The sequence below is a fragment of the Thunnus albacares genome, chromosome 3 (genome assembly GCF_914725855.1).
Source record: "Thunnus albacares chromosome 3, fThuAlb1.1, whole genome shotgun sequence".
Taxonomy (NCBI): Eukaryota; Metazoa; Chordata; class Actinopteri; order Scombriformes; family Scombridae; genus Thunnus; species Thunnus albacares.
The window spans coordinates 33,964,698-33,983,525 of NC_058108.1; the positions used below are offsets into that span (position 1 = coordinate 33,964,698).

The 18,828-nt window shown below is 38.3% G+C and overlaps 1 protein-coding gene across 8 annotated transcripts in view; it reads left to right on the forward strand.

The window, feature by feature from the left end:
• The first annotated feature begins 6,459 nt into the window (after positions 1–6,459).
• Positions 6,460–18,828, forward strand: part of myom2a (myomesin 2a) — a 38,146-nt gene continuing 25,777 nt past the window's right edge. For 3 of the 8 annotated variants that reach the window (XM_044340224.1, XM_044340180.1, XM_044340217.1), the window contains exons 1-9: positions 6,883–7,052; positions 10,307–10,396; positions 11,013–11,148; positions 12,359–12,513; positions 13,084–13,176; positions 16,432–16,520; positions 16,609–16,647; positions 17,809–17,973; positions 18,176–18,337. In XM_044340224.1, coding sequence (XP_044196159.1) covers positions 6,898–7,052; positions 10,307–10,396; positions 11,013–11,148; positions 12,359–12,513; positions 13,084–13,176; positions 16,432–16,520; positions 16,609–16,647; positions 17,809–17,973; positions 18,176–18,337 — 1,084 coding nt within the window. In that variant the 5' untranslated portion in view covers positions 6,883–6,897. Of the gene's footprint in view, positions 6,556–6,881; positions 7,053–8,053; positions 8,183–10,306; positions 10,397–11,012; positions 11,149–12,358; positions 12,514–13,083; positions 13,177–16,431; positions 16,521–16,608; positions 16,648–17,808; positions 17,974–18,175; positions 18,338–18,828 lie in introns of those variants that run through there. The other 5 variants (XM_044340192.1, XM_044340209.1, XM_044340171.1 and 2 more) reach the window with 3 other exon arrangements.

Genomic DNA, 18,828 nt, shown 5'->3' on the forward strand with positions numbered 1-18,828 from the left:
GCGTGAAAAGACCCATGTCTGCTGACTCAATGACGTGCAAAACCTCTGACGTCCTTCTTTTTCCCCGCTGAACCACTGCAATTTAGGACTTCCCTCTTTTATTCCCCTCTATCCCGCCCACACTTCCCCCCCTCCTCCTCCTCTTCCTCCTCCTCCTCTGTCCCATCTTCTACTGGCTGCAACCACGAGTCAGTGAGTGCATGAATGAACTGAACAGCTTCCCTGTACCGTCTTTCCCCCCTCTGTGCCCCAAAAGAGCAGCTCAAAGAGGAGAGAGGGAGAGGGAGGGATTAGCATTTAGCATTCATTCACTCCCCTCTGAGGCAGAATATCCTGCCTGGTGTCATGGCTGCTTCAGGGTGACCTTCTCCGGTGACCTTCATCTGTGTAGTTGAGTCATTGTCCACTCTGACACTCTGAGTCTGCTGACACACACAAACCCATTACACCCTCTTCATTATTAAATTGTCGATTTAATCACTAAATCAATGTTTGGGCAGGTTCTGTTGATGAATCAAAATGAGGGCTGTGATTCTGGTTTTCAAATCTGCAGATGGACTCATCTTAGTGCAGACGTAAACTCTTACTGTTTCATTTGTGTATTAATGTGGAGATGTAGGTTGCTAGATCCAAGCACTTTCTATTTTTAAGGAAGTATGAGCAGCATGTCTTTTCAATTTAACACTCACACAAAAAACGCTAACAGGATTAACAGATGAGACGCAAGTTTTTAGTTTACAGCAATGTTAGATGTCCAGATTTGATAAAAAAAAAAGTGTCTAAAAAGCAAGAAATATGCACAAAATGACGAATCAATGATATAAAACAACCAAAATCATGAAAAACTTGCTTCTTATGTTTATTTTTCTTAATTAAACAGTAATAATTTCCTTAAAATTTCTGAAATTGTGAAATATTTTCTCATTTATTTATCCACAAGAAACAGTGGAAGAAGGTTTCCCAAGCAGGTCCTTGAAAATACTCAAGTCGGACAAACAAAACCTTTTCTGTGTTCTTCGTTCTATTGAGTGCTTGTATTTGTGCACATTTTGAGCACATTGAATTCTCTCACGTCCAATGACCCCCGTCCTTTTTTCTGAGTATTCTCATTCATTTAACCAGTTGCCTCATACCAGGGAAGTTATATTTTTTGGTGCTTTGTGTTAATTATTTAGCAGAATATCGCAAAATACATTTATTTCAGTGAAGTGGTTCGGGCACTACTAGAAAGTCAGTAAAGGGTTTATCCTCTCAGGATGAAGTGGTCCATTGTGTGTAAAGTTGACATTTTGTCCAGAGGGTGGTGCTAGAGGAAAGTTCAGGTTATCTAAAGTAAAACGTTTATATTTTCTGAGGAACATGAATAACTAACATATCATAGTAAGGCGTCAGTAAACCTACATTAAAATTAATAAAGCAATTTAAATAAAGTTCTGTGCAAAACTTTCAGGCACTAAAAGTAAAGCAGGGATTCCTTAAAAAATAATGCCATGAATTGTTTTTACTTCATACAAAGTTCAGTAAACAGAAGACTAAATCAAATCAATATTTGCTGTGAGCAGCTTTGCCTTTAAAACAACAGCCGTTCTCCTCGGTACACCTGCAACAAGTTTTTCAGGTACTCGGCAGGTCGGTTGTTCCTGCGTCTTGGAGAAGTCGCCACAGTTCTTCTGTGTATTTCGGCATCTCAGCTGTCTCCTCATGTTAATCCCAGACTGACTCCATGATGGTTAGATCAGGACTCTGTGGGAGATAAACCACCTGTTGCAGGACTCCTTGTTCTTGTTGTCGCTGAAGATAGTTCTTTATGACTCAGGCTGGATGTTTGGAGTCATTGTCATGCTGCAGAACAAATCAGGCACCTCCCTGATGGTCTTGCATTATTGATAAGAATCTGAACATCTAAAGTACCTAAAACATTTACACAGAACTGTATATTTGAAGAACAGCTCTATAATATTTTGTTTTGCAAACTATAGTATTTAATATGATACAGGAGTCAGCAAATCAGCTGTGGAAGGAAGCTTTGGCAAAGATTTTGCTTTTCATCTTCAGCAATAACAAAATACTAAAGTTTAAGATGTTTTTTCAACCAACAGCAGAACATTAAACCTGTGAAACACCACAAAAAAGATGCTCTGATAGGTAGGATGGAGGCCTTCTACATGTCATGAATGTCTCATAATCAAGTTCATGAATATGTTCAGTAAATTTCATAGCAATGCCAAATAGATTTTGATATTTCTTGTTTACAAGTGGGAAATTAGACCTGATGGTGGTACTAGAGGATGGTAAGGGGGTCACTGAAAACAGTTTTCAAGATATTTTGTCTGGACTAAAGTGTTCTGGGAGAAGTGGGAAGTTTTAACGTGACAGTGTACTTTAGAAAAAGTCAGGGGTTCAGCCAGATTAACTCCAAAGTATACTTTCCACATCCACGTGGCCGTGCAAACAGAACCGTGTGTGCATCCAGTGCCTGTTTTCACAACCATTTGAAGTATATCCAGCCCTTTATTTGCAATCATCCCCTGGAAGGGATGAATATCCAGCCCAAATCACATGGAAATCTAGCCAATCAGCTGTTGAGATATCTTGCTTTGGAGCAAAGTGTTGGATGGATTAAAGATCCAAACAAATGAACAAGCGACCAATATTATCATCCTAACAGCCAAATGTGATTAGAACATAGAAAATACTAATATATTGGGATTGATCCTCAATATAATACAATATAATAAAAGCACAGGACTCACAGAATTAAAGCCATTCACAGAAAATAAGAATAAAAACAAAACTTAGTTGTCATGTATGTTAAAATGAATGCAGCTGTGTGCTCTCATACAGCCTCAAAGAATGCAGTATGGTCAGAAGTGTGTGTCGCTCTGCAGTGATGAGGCCCCTCAAACTTGTGAAATTCCTGCTCATCATATTATCATGCTCCAATAATCTCTTTTATTCCCACTACAAACATGCTGTGTACTGGGGCCAGAGAGAGGAAGGAGACTGGAATCCAGCAGGAGACTTAACAATGTCACACAGGCATTCATACGTGCTTTGGCTGGCGTAAGTATGGGTTGGACAAAATAAAGGGAACTATCTTACAACACAGTAACCCTTCAAAAAGTATGAAGTTTGTGAAACTCTTAAGTTTCTGTTGAGAGTTTCAGAGGTGTTGATTCCATTTGATCAGTTTTAATATCAAAGGTTGTGATGTTAAGCAAATACCCTGCTAGTTGTATTTGAGTTAATGTTGTCTATTTGTTACTTTTTACTTATGTAGTTTTCCATGTGCATGCTTTGATAAGTTACGAGCATTTCCTGTGAGCATGTTCTGCACTCAACATAAATCTGAGAGAGTTTCTGTCCTCGAAATCTCAGATCAAGGATAAAACAACACTTAAAATGCACAACACTGCTGCACAGCTGCTTTTGTGTCTCATTCAGTAGAGAAAGGCCCTGCTCAGGCTGAGATTTAGAGTCGTCCAAGCTTTGAAGGCTCAGTTTACCCTGATTACAAAAAAATAACACATTTTCTCAACTAGCCCCACTGGTATCGTGCTGTGGAGATGGTTTCAAATATGGAGTCAAATTCTTTGTGTGTTTAAATGTACTTGGCCAATAAAGCTAATTCTAATTCTTATTTTGAGATATTGGTCTCTCAGATTTCTAACCCTAACCCTCCACACCAGTATGAGTCATTTGTGGCTTAAAACTTTGAATAATTACATAAAAAAGACCACCAAAAAACACCAGCAATGGGTCTTTCCAGACACAATGTTTGTGTTACTGTGGATAATCCAAAACATCTCCCACTTATGAAACGCCTGATGAAGATCGCTTGACCAAAACAAAGATAGTAGGAGATAGGAGTAGATTTTTTGTTTTGAACTATTGTTTTATTTCCTACACACAACCATGCAAAGACCACTCTTTTTTTGCAACTCCACGAATTTCACTTTGAACAGTTTTCATTGAGATCATTTCTTTTGTTGACGTTAGTTCCGATAAAAACTGTTCTGAGACAGATATCTGAAGAAAACTGAATGTCTAGATACTGTCAGGAGCACAAGACGAAATGCCATTTTGCAATTTGGGTGAACTGACCCTTTTAATTGTAAACAGTTATGGTTTTGTACAATAAAAACATATTTAAAATTTGATTCTGTATTGTTGTTTCCCAGACATATCTTTAATGAGGAACAAAGATTCTAATAGGAACAAGGAACAAGATTTATAAGTTCACGCGAGAATCCATCTTGTCAGGTTTCAAGTTATGCGCTTGTGTCCAAACCACTGGTGGTTCGGACCAATCAGCGTTGTGACTCCAGCTGCCTCGCAAGGTAAGATGGCGATAGACGGTGATGGACAGATGGTTTGTCCAATCACCTGCCAAGTATTTTTTTAAAGTGCCTGCCCTTTTCCAAACAGTTTCCATGGACAACTTCTCAGATGGTTCTGTGTAACAAACCATCTGGTGCGCCAGGTTAGCTGTAAACGTTTCCCATGCATAATAAAACCTACAGTGATATCCCCATTAATAGCAGGTTAAATATTACCATTAAATCATAATATTAAATATTACGTTACTTGAACATATAATTATTCTTCCGGTGTGCACATTATGTTTTTGCACCGTTCCTATCCAATTAGTTTCTGTTGTAAAACTCTTGCAACCTTGTTTTGAAAGGAGATGTTTATAATAATTGTTGTCACCAAATCCCTTTAATTATAAGGGTCAAACCCTGCACATATCACTGTTTCCTCTAATATTCTTGAGTGACAGAGAGAAAGAAAAAAACATGAAACGAGCAAAGTAAGAATTACTTTCCCCAGGTCAGCATATCCAGTGTAATGGCAGCTAAAGAGACACTAGAGGGCAGCATTGGACTGTCAACTAAACTGAATGTGGGTTTATAAGGGTAAATAAAGAGATGCAGCAGTGGCCCTTTAAGCATGAAGTTAAGGTGATATTTTTTGTTTTTGTCATATTAATCTTTTGTCACTTAAATGCACACAGTGAGTGCTTTATGTTTTACCTGTAAAGTAATGTGGATAGTCTGCTGTGTTATATTGTATATTATTTCATTTTCTCCTGCTAACAGAGTAGAGCCTTTTCACGGCAGACATTTTGGCTTATCAAAGCGGGAAAACCAGAGATGTAAACAACAACATTAACAGTGGCTCCATTAATTGTCCCAGTAAGCCATGTCAGTGTGTGAGCATGCACAATACCAGAGTTCTGAACCTGGCTTACCTTGACAACAAGTCAAAATGTCTGCTATGAAGAGGGTCTGTACTGTAGGCTTGTTGCTGTAATTGTGTAGCTACACTAAAATCCAAAGTCCCATTTTTTAGAAATTGGAATATATTTATCAGCAGAGTGATTGTTTGTGTGTGCTTCTGTATCTCCAAGTAAAAATGCTGGCTGTTAATACAGAATTATGAGAATCTAAAGATATTAGTGGAGGAGACACATGGGATAAATTACTGAGGGGATTTTCAGCTTGTGCTCCTGCACTGAATACATATGTATTGTACTTTTTTCCACTTTGAATGCAGTAAAGAGAATGTGTTAGCTCAGGCTTTGTTGTTTGATATGGCACATATGCATTACATGATGGTAAACTAACTGTGGTGTGCCTTTGCAGGAGGGTCCACTTGTATAAATATGGGAGGTGGATGATCTTCTAGGTCATTTCATCAGCACACTCACTGCCAGTAAATGTCAGAGCCTGATGGTCACCAGTGTAGCTTTTCCTTATGTTGGTTTTGAGTTAGCTTAACCATTTTGAATTTTTCACCAGAACTCAGCCCAAACCTGCCCAAACTACATCTACATCTCTCGTCTGGTTAAAATAATAAGTCAAATTTATTTTTACAGTGGTTCAAGTCAACCATCTGGGTCCTCCTTCAGCCACTTGACAAGTCCTTACATTCAATGTCAGAGGTTGCCTGCCACTGTCTTTTTCATCCACCACCACTTGGAGTCACTAAAATCCAAAGAAGTTTTCAAATCCTACACTTTGGGGCTTTGAGGGGAATACATATAATACAAGTTTTCTGAATTTAATATGAGCATACTGTAATCTAAATATGTGAATAAAACGGCAGGCCGGTGTAGACAGACAGTTAAACAGAAAAGGGAAGGTGATCTTTCTAGTGAAGCCTCATGGAAACAACTTCAGGTCATCTGAGTAATAAACTTTACACCTGCTCACTGTGATGTTTTCTGTCATATCTCAGTTCATCAACTTTGCCTCATAAGTGGGTTTTTTTTTTCCATGTATCCGGTCATTTTAATTTCCAAATAGACTCATGTGAATATAAATAGCTGCAGGGGCTCTTGTACAGTAAGAATTGGGGGTATCACTGTATCGGAGGACTTACAGTTAAAAATAGCCCGACTGCTGCTCACAAGTGTTGAGCCAAGGAAGACAAGCTGTCTCCAGAAACCTAAAAAGGTTTCATAAGGCTTTCAGTGTTGGGATCAACCAGCAGATTATCTAAAAACTTCTTTCCGGCTCTTGCGTAGACTAATATTTTTGATATCTAAAGGTAAGGTTCCTATTAGAGTTATTGTTTAAAAAGTAAATCAGTCTTCTTATCCAGTATAGGGAAGGCTGGCAACACGCCATTTAAACATTAATTTGACAGTTTCTGAGATTAAATATTGTTGAGTGGAAACAATATTTCATTTTAGAAATATGTAGCCTTCATGAGTGATTTACAGACATTTAAAATGTCCCTCAAACTTTCACTAAAAATTTCAAAGAAAACCAACTTAAATTTGATAAATGCAGCTTATGAAACATACCTCCAATAATTCAATACATTTGCAGGTACAGATGCACTCTCTCCACCTCCAAAGTGCAGAATGAGAGCGAAATTTGGAGGTAAATGCTATATATAGTCTTAAGTGCATCCATACATGGGGAGGAAGGGGAACAGCATTCCTCCTGTGAGAGGGTAATATTTTTGTTACCATCAGCAAGTGCTTCCCAAGTGGCATCAGGCTGGTCTGCCACCGCTTTGCGCTGTTTTAATCTCTTGGGGTAAGACACTTTTCTTAAAACTTTCTCATAATTGAGCTGATTTTATTGCAGATATAACTTTTGCAAAAGGAAGTACAGAGTAGGAAGAGCAATTATCTGCTGTCAAGAGTGGGATAAGTGAAATGTGTTGCTATAATAAATGGCTGTAGTTAATCTGTCTCCTGAGTGGGGAAACTCAGCAGCAGTCTGTTGTAATCTCTAGTTCCTAACATACCAGTGCATTAAGGGGTTGCTGACCTTCTTTTGCTAATTTGTGTCAGACAAATAGATGCAGGTAGAAATGTTTTTTTTGTTGGAATGATTTATTTTACTAAATGGAAGCATAATTATCCTGAAGCAGAGTCTTGATTTGACAGCTGGTTTAAAATTTATCCCTACTCTCGTATTCAAGTCAAAAGAGCCTATTCAGTCTGATCAGTCTCATTTCCTCTGTGATGGTTTTAATTAAATGATGTGAGGTCTGTGCACTGCTGGTAATGACTCTATTTCCTTCATTTCTCCAATCATGGAATAGGCAGACTGCTGCAAGCTATTCATAGCTGAGCTGTGTGAGGTTGTAAGGTGAAACATTTGAAGTGCTGAGCTCTGGCAGTACATTTGAACTATCCCGATGCCTCCTAAATGTTGGGCATGTCCTCCAATATGATAAATACATTCATATGATATTTATGAATTCTTTAAATATTAGCATTTTTCTGAAATGGTAATTTTTTTCTGTAATATGAATAAAACCCCAGTAATTATTCTAGGCTGGAGCAACACTAGTGACTGTATTACACAACGATTTTTCTACTGCACGACTACGTATTGCTATGATGATGCTTTCAGTATCTGTTAACCCTGGATACTTATGTTCAAAAGATGACAGCATGGTACATGTGTATCACAGATACTTCATTATGGCTGCAGTAACAATAATGGTAAAGGGAAGGCTTATATTGACACTGCTGTCATGGCTAACACATGTTTGGTTTCCCCCTCCCCCTGGTGCCCTCGGCCAGGTCTCCTTGAAGTGTTCCAGTCATGGCTTCCAAAGTCATACATGGGAGTAAGAAGAAGCATGTGAGCCATGTCAAAACTGATTATGCTTACCATCACACTAAAAGTGCTGCCCATCATCATACAGAAAGGTATGAAGGTGGAGTTCACCTGCCACTTGCTGCTTCGCCAGGTAGAGCTAGAGCCGCAGCTGAAGGGCCGTATCTGACATGGCCTCCTGGTTTTCTTACTGTGTATGTGTCTGCTTTCTCGCTGGCTTTTCATTTGTCTTCTGACTTCAGATTTAAAGCTGTGCAGGGTCAGATTTTTAAGTCTGAAGTTTCTCCTAAACAGCAGACTCTCCTTCAACAAATCTGTTGGACTCACTGTTGTTCGATCTTTTGCCTTTGTCCCTTTGTTTTCATTCGGTTTACAGCATCATAGACCCTACACTTAAACAAGCGCTTAGTGTGTCTTGCTGAAAATTGATATCATTCACCTACACCGCCTTTGTTGCTACAGTTCAACAATGCATGACGAGCATCGGAGAATACATGTCGTACTTGTTACTATCCCCTAAAAGGCCCATTGGCAACTTTTATTATTAACTATTACCTTTTGTGGTTGTATGTGCCTATAGCAGCGTTTCTAGTCAGAAAGTGAGAACTCAAAGAGCGTTACGTTATTTTAAGTCCAAAGGAACTGTCTGATTTAACTATCTAAAGTTGAAAACTGGATAGAAATGTTGAAATTAGCAAACAAGTGGAAGTTTAAGATAGCTCAGTTTGTTCTTGAAGAAATGAATGAGAAGCCAATCCAGTTTGGTGTAGTTAGTCATGTAATGTTACTTAAAATAGTTTGTTTGTGACTAGTAAATTGACTTTGGCATGTAAAATCAGAGGTGAACCCTTTAATGTATTAGACCCTCTGGATGCTCCTATTTATTTATCTTCCTGACAATAATGTAGTTTGAGATCAAAGATGACACACATTCAACCTAAGCTTGGACAAGATGAAATTAAACCACTGAAAACACAGAAGTACAGTCATATAAGTGCTCTGTGCTTACAATCATGTAAAATTTAAAAATGGCCACCAATGAGTTACTTCCCAGCTTTACTTGCTATGACCCCTTTTCATTGTGGGGACCAAAAGCTCTGGAGCTCCAGCCCTGGTCAAGGCAACAGATAATAGTGCTGCTGATGTGCTGCAGCTTCTGCCAACACTTTTTTGTCTGATTTTATTATACAGGTCATGACCATTATGTGTTTTGCTTTTTAGCTGTTGTGTGATTTTAAAAAGCATTGCAACCAACCTGGCTCCTAGTGCAGCTCTGCCAAGCAGCATAGTCACACTTTGCGCTGAATCTGATTCATGAGTCAATGGCTGTGCCAGCTTTGTTGTCACTAGTGATGATGCGACGAGGGCAGGACCTAAAACTGCCTCAAGTACCACATATGAGGCACCTCAAGCCAAGTTCTGATTACCAAGTCTTCGTGTAGCTGGCTGCCATGTTGTCATGTAACCCCTGTCTTACGTGAAAGGATGCATGCCATTCCCCTGAACCTGACCTACATCTGAGGCCAGTGGTCAGAGCTGTAGATACGCATATCACTACTGACCAAATTTGACCAGAAAAAAAATGGAGGGCTGAGTGGTTCTTGATTAGTTTTTATACAGACCTTTTTTATTATTATTTTGTCAGTTTGATCAGCCATGTTAATGTATCCTTTCAAAAGGTTTTTTGGATGAAATCCTAGTCCATGTCCATGTCACTCATTGGTCGAATTCTCCTCATCTGTATCAGACTCTAACAACCATCAGCCTTTTCAAATAGATTTGGCTGCAGACCCCTTAAAGTGCAAACTGAATGAGGAGGTGGTATATATATTTACGCTCTGTAATGCAAATGACTTAATATCATTTGAAGGGATTGCTTAGGATATTTAGGAAATATTATTGCATTACATTGGCAATGTGAAGGAGAGAAATGGGGCCTCAACAACAGAGAAGAAATAATAAAAATAGTCTTGAAGTTAAAAAAGGACTCATATTCTGTCTGTCCTTAGTAGATGAGAGAATATTAAAACATGACATCACAGATAAGGCCTTCATTTGTGAGAATTTCAATTACATCAAACTCAGACAAGACCTCTGGTGGCTTTTGGGAGTTTTTACCAAAGCGACTGCTTCATCAAAACTAAAACTGGAAAGGTCCATGCTGGTACAATTTCTCTTCAGTGGCTATTTCACATTGATTGACTTTATCTCAACAGGAAATCAAGTTCTAAGGAGAGCCACGTGCACGCCCATGCCACAGAGGCTATGGCAGAACCAGCCTATACCATACCGGCGTTCCGGCAGAGGTGAGTTCCCACCGTTTCCATTGGCTGCTGACACATGTCCGGCTATTTTAGGTGTAAGGTAATACTGAACTACAGTCTCTACTATCTGACTCAAGTCAAGGCAGCACATTTCTTCAGTGTTAAAAACTGCTTATTTTTCAGTGATGATAATTTGGAGATTGGTGTTGATTTTAGGAGTTCTAGACCTCATATGCACGAGATGTCTGTCCAGAACTACCAAGTGTGGTAAATTAACTGAGTGGACTTATAAAAACATGGGTACAGTATTAACACTGCTAGTGATAAGTTAACTCTTAAAATTCTTACTATTGCTGTACCGGGTACTACTGATCAAATATACAAAACAGGCAATATTGTGGCACAATATGGAGAAAATTATGTTATTTTATTTTATATTTGATGGTATTTCTAAAAGTTATTGGGAAAGTAATCCCAGGACTTGAATCTGATTTGAAGATATACTGTAGTCCTCCATTTCTGGCCTCCAAGTTTTATCCAATCCAAAAGTTTCATGTGTAAAGTTTGATACAAAAGTGTCAAGATTGTTAATCCCACTTGGTTTTTACTAGCTGGTTCCTAGATTAGAATTAGATTAATAGGAGTTCTGTGTTGATAGGAGTGCTGATGAGACTGAAGAGTACCAGAGAGTAACTACGCATGTTGCGAAAGGATTGGCTGTTATTCAGGAGGAGCTCCACAGGATGCGGATTTCCACCAAGGCCCAAGTGGAGAGTCTTGCTATACAGAGAGAGGTAAGTAACTAAGTGGACAACATTTCACCATTTAATGCTGCTTGTGCGGCTGTACTTTTTATTTTGTAGTGTCTTATTGCTTTTTTTATGATTTCTATGTGAAACTAAAGTGAAACTTAACAAGAAAGTTGAGTTTCTTCACCTCAAAACATGGCTGTTAGATTTATTTAATGAGTATACTTATTACAGCCAAAGGTTAAAACAATGTTGACTTCCTACCTTGAGTACAAATTGCGGTTTAAATGACAAAGATCAATTCATTCAAGTTTGTTTACAGAACAGTCCATATCACAGATATGCAGATGATACTCAACTGTACATTTCTCTTTATCACAGCATCATGGTGTTTTTAACACACTGCATCAATGCACTAATTGCAACAATGGTTACATACAGTGTGTCTAGGTTGTCTTTACACATAGATACAATTCATCTCTGATATGATTGTAAGATAGTAATCTTTTGGACCTCTCTGGTCATTTGAATCTGATTTGCTTACTTCTCTTAGAGTGTGAACTAAGCTGCATTTCTGCTTTTATTTAGTTATTTCCTGCAGTTTGTCTGTAGCAAAAAATGCCTGAGGACTTGAGTTGCACCCAAAGTCTACTACATTCAAAACAAATTAATCCATAAAAATGGGATGTTTGTAATAGCGTTTTCTGATCCGATGCTCCTATCAGCAGAATTATATTATCTGTCATTGTCTTCCAAAACAATTTTCAATGAATGTTCCAAAAGTGATTCATATGAGCAGTTTCTGATCTCTCTACCTTAAAATTTGGGCATGTTTAGGCACAAAAATGACTCAGGGTCAGGAAAAGATCTTGGCCATGGTTAAAAGAAATACTGTGGTCATTCATATATGAAAGGTGCAATATAAGAGTCTTTCTCCTGCTGTATGTAGACAGATGGATGATGCTGATGTTAAAAGTTAAAATTTGCTGACTGCTTGTTGACTGCAGGGCTAACTGCTGCCTGCTGACCTCACCTCTCTAATCTTTCTGGTCTAGGCAGATTTCAGATTTGTTAATAGAGGTGTCAGCAGGGAAAGTTGCTGATTACAAAATGTTGGCATAGAGGTACTTACAGTGACGTCTTCTTTTCATTGAAACAGTTGGTCTTAATGTTTACTATGCATGATAAACACATAAAAATCACCAATTAGAATTAAAAAAATATGTAATTGTCCTGTGACTTATGGGCTATATAGGTTCAGGAGATGATGACCAAGAAGGTGGATTTGTATGATGAAGTCCACAAGATGCCGGACTTCCTGGTGGCCCTGCGGCCCCACACTGTGTGGGAGAAGACTCCTGTCAAACTGTTCTGCACCGTGGAGGGAAAACCAAGGCCCGTTGTTAAATGGTCAGAATATTCACATGTCATTGTTCATCATTACGTCAGAATATAGAGAAGTACCTACAATTAAAGTACTACTCATGATACTCATTTTTTAACACTTTACAACACTTTTCACATTTTAAATAATATTTAGACAACAAAACAACCTACAAGATTAATTACAAACCATCAAGCAACATGTCCAATGAACTTAATGACCACATGCTTACTGTTGATTAGTATAACCGTTCTTGTGTTAGGATTAGCTTTGTTAGTTTAGTGTCTAGCTCAGTTATTTAAATGTTACCCTGTAAAATATGTATTATTGATCCTTTGATCTCTCCTGACAGGGCTTGTTAGCACCGTTGGCTTTCATTTAATCCAGTTAATACCTATTTACAATGTTGGGCGCATCCACTTAGTAGCCTGCACCTTGTAAATATCTCCTGCTATTTGAAGATGCAACACACAATACTTTATAGTAGGATGGATCATCAGAAAGACATGGATCCCTATACTCATACTTAAATATATTTTATCAGTTTAAAGTCTTAGCATGTACTGTAACTGTGAACAACTGCTGACTCTTTGTAGGTATAAAGGCGGAGTGCCAGTCGACCCACTGAGTGCTCCAGGAAAGTACAAGATTGAAAGCAAGTATGGAGTCCACAGTTTGATCATTAGCAGGTACGAGACAAACACAACTCTGCTGAGTAGACAATGAATTTTTATGAAACATCACACATTTTTTATTTGAAGACATTTAAATAGGCATTGTTATATTTGTCTATAAATATGTGAGCTTTAATTATCAACTACTCTTTCAACGAAATCCCAGCATTTGTTGCAATTTTGTTGTATTAATCATTCGTTCAAGTGATAGAATACTGATATCAAAGGCCTGAAAACACGTCTGAAGAACAATTCACACTGAACAGATATTGTAAAAATAGTTTGGAAAAAAAGCTTTAAATTGAACTTTCCAAAGTTTTCATGTAAAAAAATACACCTCTCTTATGTGCTTAAATCACACATTACAATAAATAAATCTGTTTTATTTTGGTCATTGGAAGTACTGGGACTTTTTCCGCTGGCGCTGCACAAATTGGGCAGATGGCGCAATAAAAAAACAAAACACCACTGAGTGAGAGGTCTGCAATATTTTTCTGGGTGACTGTCATCACCCTCATGTCCATTTCCCTCCCCTGGCCAATTGCGTTCAGTTACCTGGCTGCGTCCCATCACTTTATTCGCCCCCTTACAGTTTCTGTGGAAGTATTTTTTGATGTAGTTTTAACACTGACCAGGCTAACAGCTGACTGTCACTGACTGACTTACATGAATAGCAAAGCTAAAAAATGTAAGAAAAAAAAAAAAAAGAAAAGCTGAAGCAGTAGGCAGAAGTTAACAGGAATAAACTAGTCTGAGTTTGGTTAGCAGGATAACGTTATTTAGCTCTGGTTTAATCAGAAATTGTAATATATTAACTAACCAAACTAAGGAAATCAAACCACTGTTCACTATTTAACTGTGACATGGGCTGTATGGGTAGTAGGTTTTGGACAGGAAGGGATATTTTGAAATTCCAACCGGTGCTATCTGTATCTCTCGCTGCTATTTGAAGCGACAAGTGCATCAATATGCTGCTTTGTCTTATAAAGCTTTATAGTACACAAATAAGAAGAATCTTGTAATTTTTAAAATATGAAGGAACCTGTGTTATGAGAGCAAATTTAAAAAAGAAAGACAGAGAGGAAAACATACTACCAGCAGGATTAAAAGATTATAGAATAACTTATTTGCAGTTATTAATAATTTCCTCTGTGGCACTTAAAAGTTTTTAGCACTTTATCTTCATTTTTGCATTAAATTCAATAGAAGTTTGACCAGAGAGAGAGAACAGGGAGTGAGAGGAGGGTCTGCTGGCCTGTTCGTCATCTTGAAGACTCCTCAGCTGTTCGTGTCGAAGTGCTGACCTTTGCGTCATTCGAGCCATGAATTCCTCCCACTCCCCTCTCTCTCTCTCTCTCTCTCTCTCTCTCTCTCTCTTTCTGTCTCCCTCTCTCTTTCTCTCAGATGCACTGAATATCTCCAGTCCTCCGTCATTGCATTACAGGGTCATTCAGGAGAATGTAGTTTATGTCCCCAACTTTTAAAACCTTTTAAATGAAGAATTTTCTCATTCAAAGCACAAACAAAAGTGCGAAGTGAAATGCTCCGCTAGAAAAAGAACACAGTCTCAATTTATGTCCCTCACAGCTGAGAAAATGGATCACCTTTAAAATAGTTCCCGTGCAGGGTGAAGGTCACATTTCTTCCTTCTATTCTCACCCTCTGACTCCTCTTCAATCGCCGTCACAAGGCCGCCGCTGCCTTGATACACCTTCTTTTCAATGCACTCCTAACATATGAGATCATTTTTCAAAAGAAGCAGAACATGATGTCTTCTGTTTACAGCCAAACTTTAAGAGCTACCAAAGTGTTGTTGAGGGAAGTAAAAGCTTTACTGCGATTCCTATTATGTTCTGCTAATGCAGCTGCTAGTCTTGGGGTACATAAATACACACAAATGACATGAGACAAAAATATGGACATTAACAGTTATGAAAAATCATGAGGAATGTAAAATGCAGAAAAAGGAAAACACAAATTAGTTTAACAGATTTTTTTTAAAAACAGAATCAGGGCATAACCCAGAAAGAGATTTTTTAAAAAACAGGCCCAAAAGATAATTACAAAGTTAGATATTTACATTAAACTGTGTTTCTTAAAATATATTTCACTTGCAATTTGACACTGTTTATACTAGTAACATATTAGATTGTTCCTGTCTGTATGGCACAATGTCTTTCATAGTTTGTGTTAGGTTTGGGAAGAGATAACTGACTCTTCCTCGCATCCCGGCAAAGATGCTGGTGTATTTAACAATTCAGGAAAATAGTTTTCTTGATAAAAAATAAGATACCAAGATCCAGTTTGGTCTTGACAGGTAGTCAGGATAGTTTAAGGAACATTTAGTCAATGTGATACTGTCTGTTAACTGCAGCTTTTTGACTTTAAATGGTTCCCAAATGCAGTGGTTCTCAAACTTTTTCACATCAAGGACCCTTAAACTGACACAAATTAGACCACGGACCCCCATCTGATAAGATTTTGTCCCAGGGTCCTTCGTCTGATAAGATTTTTGCTTTTAGATGACCAAAATTTAAAACTTACATAAGCTATTATAGTGAAAATAAATAATTCCTCTTATTGCTGGGGACCTCTTCAAGGACCCCTGGACCCCACGTTGAAAACCACTACCTTAATGTGCTTAAATCCTCTTTTTCGTCAAGTACAATGGGTTTGCCAAACATTTCTTATAGTGAAATATCTTTTTCCACACATCTTGGAGTATTGTGACCATAAGTAAAAGGTTAAATACGATACAAAAGCACGATCAGTTTCCAGCAATTACACCACAACGACAGGTTAGACATTCATTTACTTGAGAATATTTTTAAAAATCCCAGTATAATATTTTATTGTTTTAGAGGGACTGATAAAAGAAACAGTCAGACCAGTGGAAAAGACGAGCTTGATCAGCTAGTGGAATCTAATTTTTAGAAATTTGGCCTGAGTAGAACTACAAACCTTTAGTATGAGAATAATTTTAAGACTTTTTAAGATTTGAATTGAAGAATATCTAAAAAAAAGTCTCAAGTGAAATTCACATAAAAAGTTCCAAAATTATCATATTAATCACAGTAGTCGGTTTAACTAATGCTGACTGACTAAGACTATTTTCATATTCAATGCATTAAAATATAAATTTCAAACACTTATAGAACCATAAGTCAAGTTTGGGAAGTCACAACTCTACCCTAATCAAAGCTACGGCTATACGTTCATATATTTCACTAAATAACATTGTGACATCTTCCTTTCTGTCCGCTCTTGTAGATGTGTTGTGAGTGATACCGCTGAGTACAGCGCTGTGGCCACCAACCCTCACGGCACAGCTACCAGCAAGGCTAAAGTTATTGTGAAGAGTAAGCCTTTGCCTTCCTCTGACTCCTATTAAGACAGCATTCATCTGTCATGTTTCTCTCTGTGATCATGGTTTCCGTTTTTCAACAGGACCAGCAGGAGCCGGGGAGTCCTGCCATCTCGGTCTAGGTGAGAGGAAAGAAGGGGGCGGTAGCTGATGAGAAGGGGGCTCTTTTTAATTTTTGTTTGGAATCAGGCCCAGACACTCAGCTCCGCATGGGATCATTAGGCTGCAAATAGCAGAGCATGTGAGAGGCCTGATAAGAAATGGAAACTATTGTGAGACGCTGTTGTTCTCGTCCAGATCCAGACAGAGTAAAAAAACAAGAGAAACGTCTGTTGACAATAAATATTTCAGCCCCTGGTGATCTAATTAAACATGTATATACTTAAGCGTGATGTATTAGTTTTTCAGGAAATTAAATCATGTTAAAATTTAGCAAATAATTTCCTCCACCATTAGTACATCATAAGACATCGTGATTAGTAGATCATGAGTCTGTGCTCCAAACAGACCACAGTGTCTCATGACCAGTTACCACAGAGCTTCCCTCGGCCCAATTAGTGATTAAAAATGTCTGAACACATTTGTGAGATGCATTATTAGTCCAGACTTTGTGTGCATAAGCAGTATTATATGGCTCATTGGATGAAAAAAAAAAAACATAATTGTGGAAAAATCAAAGAACCCTGCACACTCACATATAAAGAGTTACAAAGGTGTCATCAAAATTAGTGCCATCTGATACAAAAGGATGAACTGGGGCAGAAATATTCAACATTTTATGGGGATCCACTGGAAATTTCTCAATGATAAGACAGGAGTTCCTAAAGTCAGATCTGATAGATCCAACCCTAACCCTAACGGTCCTTGAAGAGGCGGAAATAAGTCATTTCCAGTTTTAGTTAATATATTCAGGAGGGGTTTTCTATTTCACCACTTGATATAAACAGGAAATAATTTGGGGAATTTCTAATGGTAGTGTTTGCGGGTTTTAAAGGTACATTACACGATTTGAATGTGTAAACTGCTGAAACAATTACAATAGAATTACACTAAATAAGGCCATGATTTACAGCCTGGTCTGCCTGCTTCTCAAGTTATGTAGACTGTCAATTTATGTCCATATTGGTCACATCATAACTCCGATTCATCCTGCTAAAATACAGATAAACAGCAATAAAGTGCAATTTTGGGGGGAAAAAACGCAATTATAGTAGAGTCTGCTTCAATAAACATGATATGATATGCCATTGATTAATGATAACTTCTTGTTTTCTGCTGGCCAGTGCCTCATCTGACTGAGATCCATCCAAGTAAGCTGGAGGTCACCCTGCTGGATCGGTTCTCAGTGAGCTTTGGTGTGGAGGGCGGCTCTATCAGCCTGGTGTGCACCATGGTGGTCGTCCCCGACCTCCCCAACGTACCACCGCACGCCCAGTGGTACAGAGACGGTAAGACATTCAATCATTCGCTCATTTGTTCATGTATGGAGCTGGGATGTCAATTCTGTACTATTATACCCTATGATACAGTTATTTAATTTGCATGTCAGTATCATTTATCTATTTCCTCTGTAGCTGCCTCAGAAACCAACAGCTGGTTCTGTGTTAAGTGATCACTCCTGACTATATCTTCCATCTTGTCTGCTGACAGATAAACTGTTGAAGCCAGGTAAACATGCAGAGATGTCAGTGGGTGGAGGACTGGCTCGTCTGAAACTGCCCCACCTGGCCAAGGACGACGAGGGCCTCTACACGCTCCGCATCTTTACAAAGGATGGCACCGCCGAGCATAGCGCCTACCTGTTTGTTTCAGGTAGGACACAATCCTCTGCATCATGTGACGTCAACAAATCCATCATCACATCGATTTTAGAGATTAGTATACTTAGAAAACCTGCTGGATTGCTTTATTGCAAAAGGTGACGTGAACCTCGGTGTTAGAATAATTAGAAGAACTGTAAAAGGCGCAATGACAGTAACCATGACTGAGCTCCAACTACAGAAATTAAATCCCTATGTAAAGAAAATAAAATGTATACTCATCACGGTAAATCCATACTGTTTGATTGACAGGTGACTTATTAAAAATGCTGTGCAGGAACATCACACCTAGAACCAATACAGATATAAGAAATATGGAAATGCTTTTAGCAATATCTGTTGCCATAAATGTAGTGCGCATTTTACCTCTTATGTCATTGTTTCATTCGAATCTAAATATTTATCTTGTTTTCAACAGTATCAACCCTTTAGCACTCAGTCAAGCCAAATTACATGTGTAACATCAGTAGTACACAGCTTGTG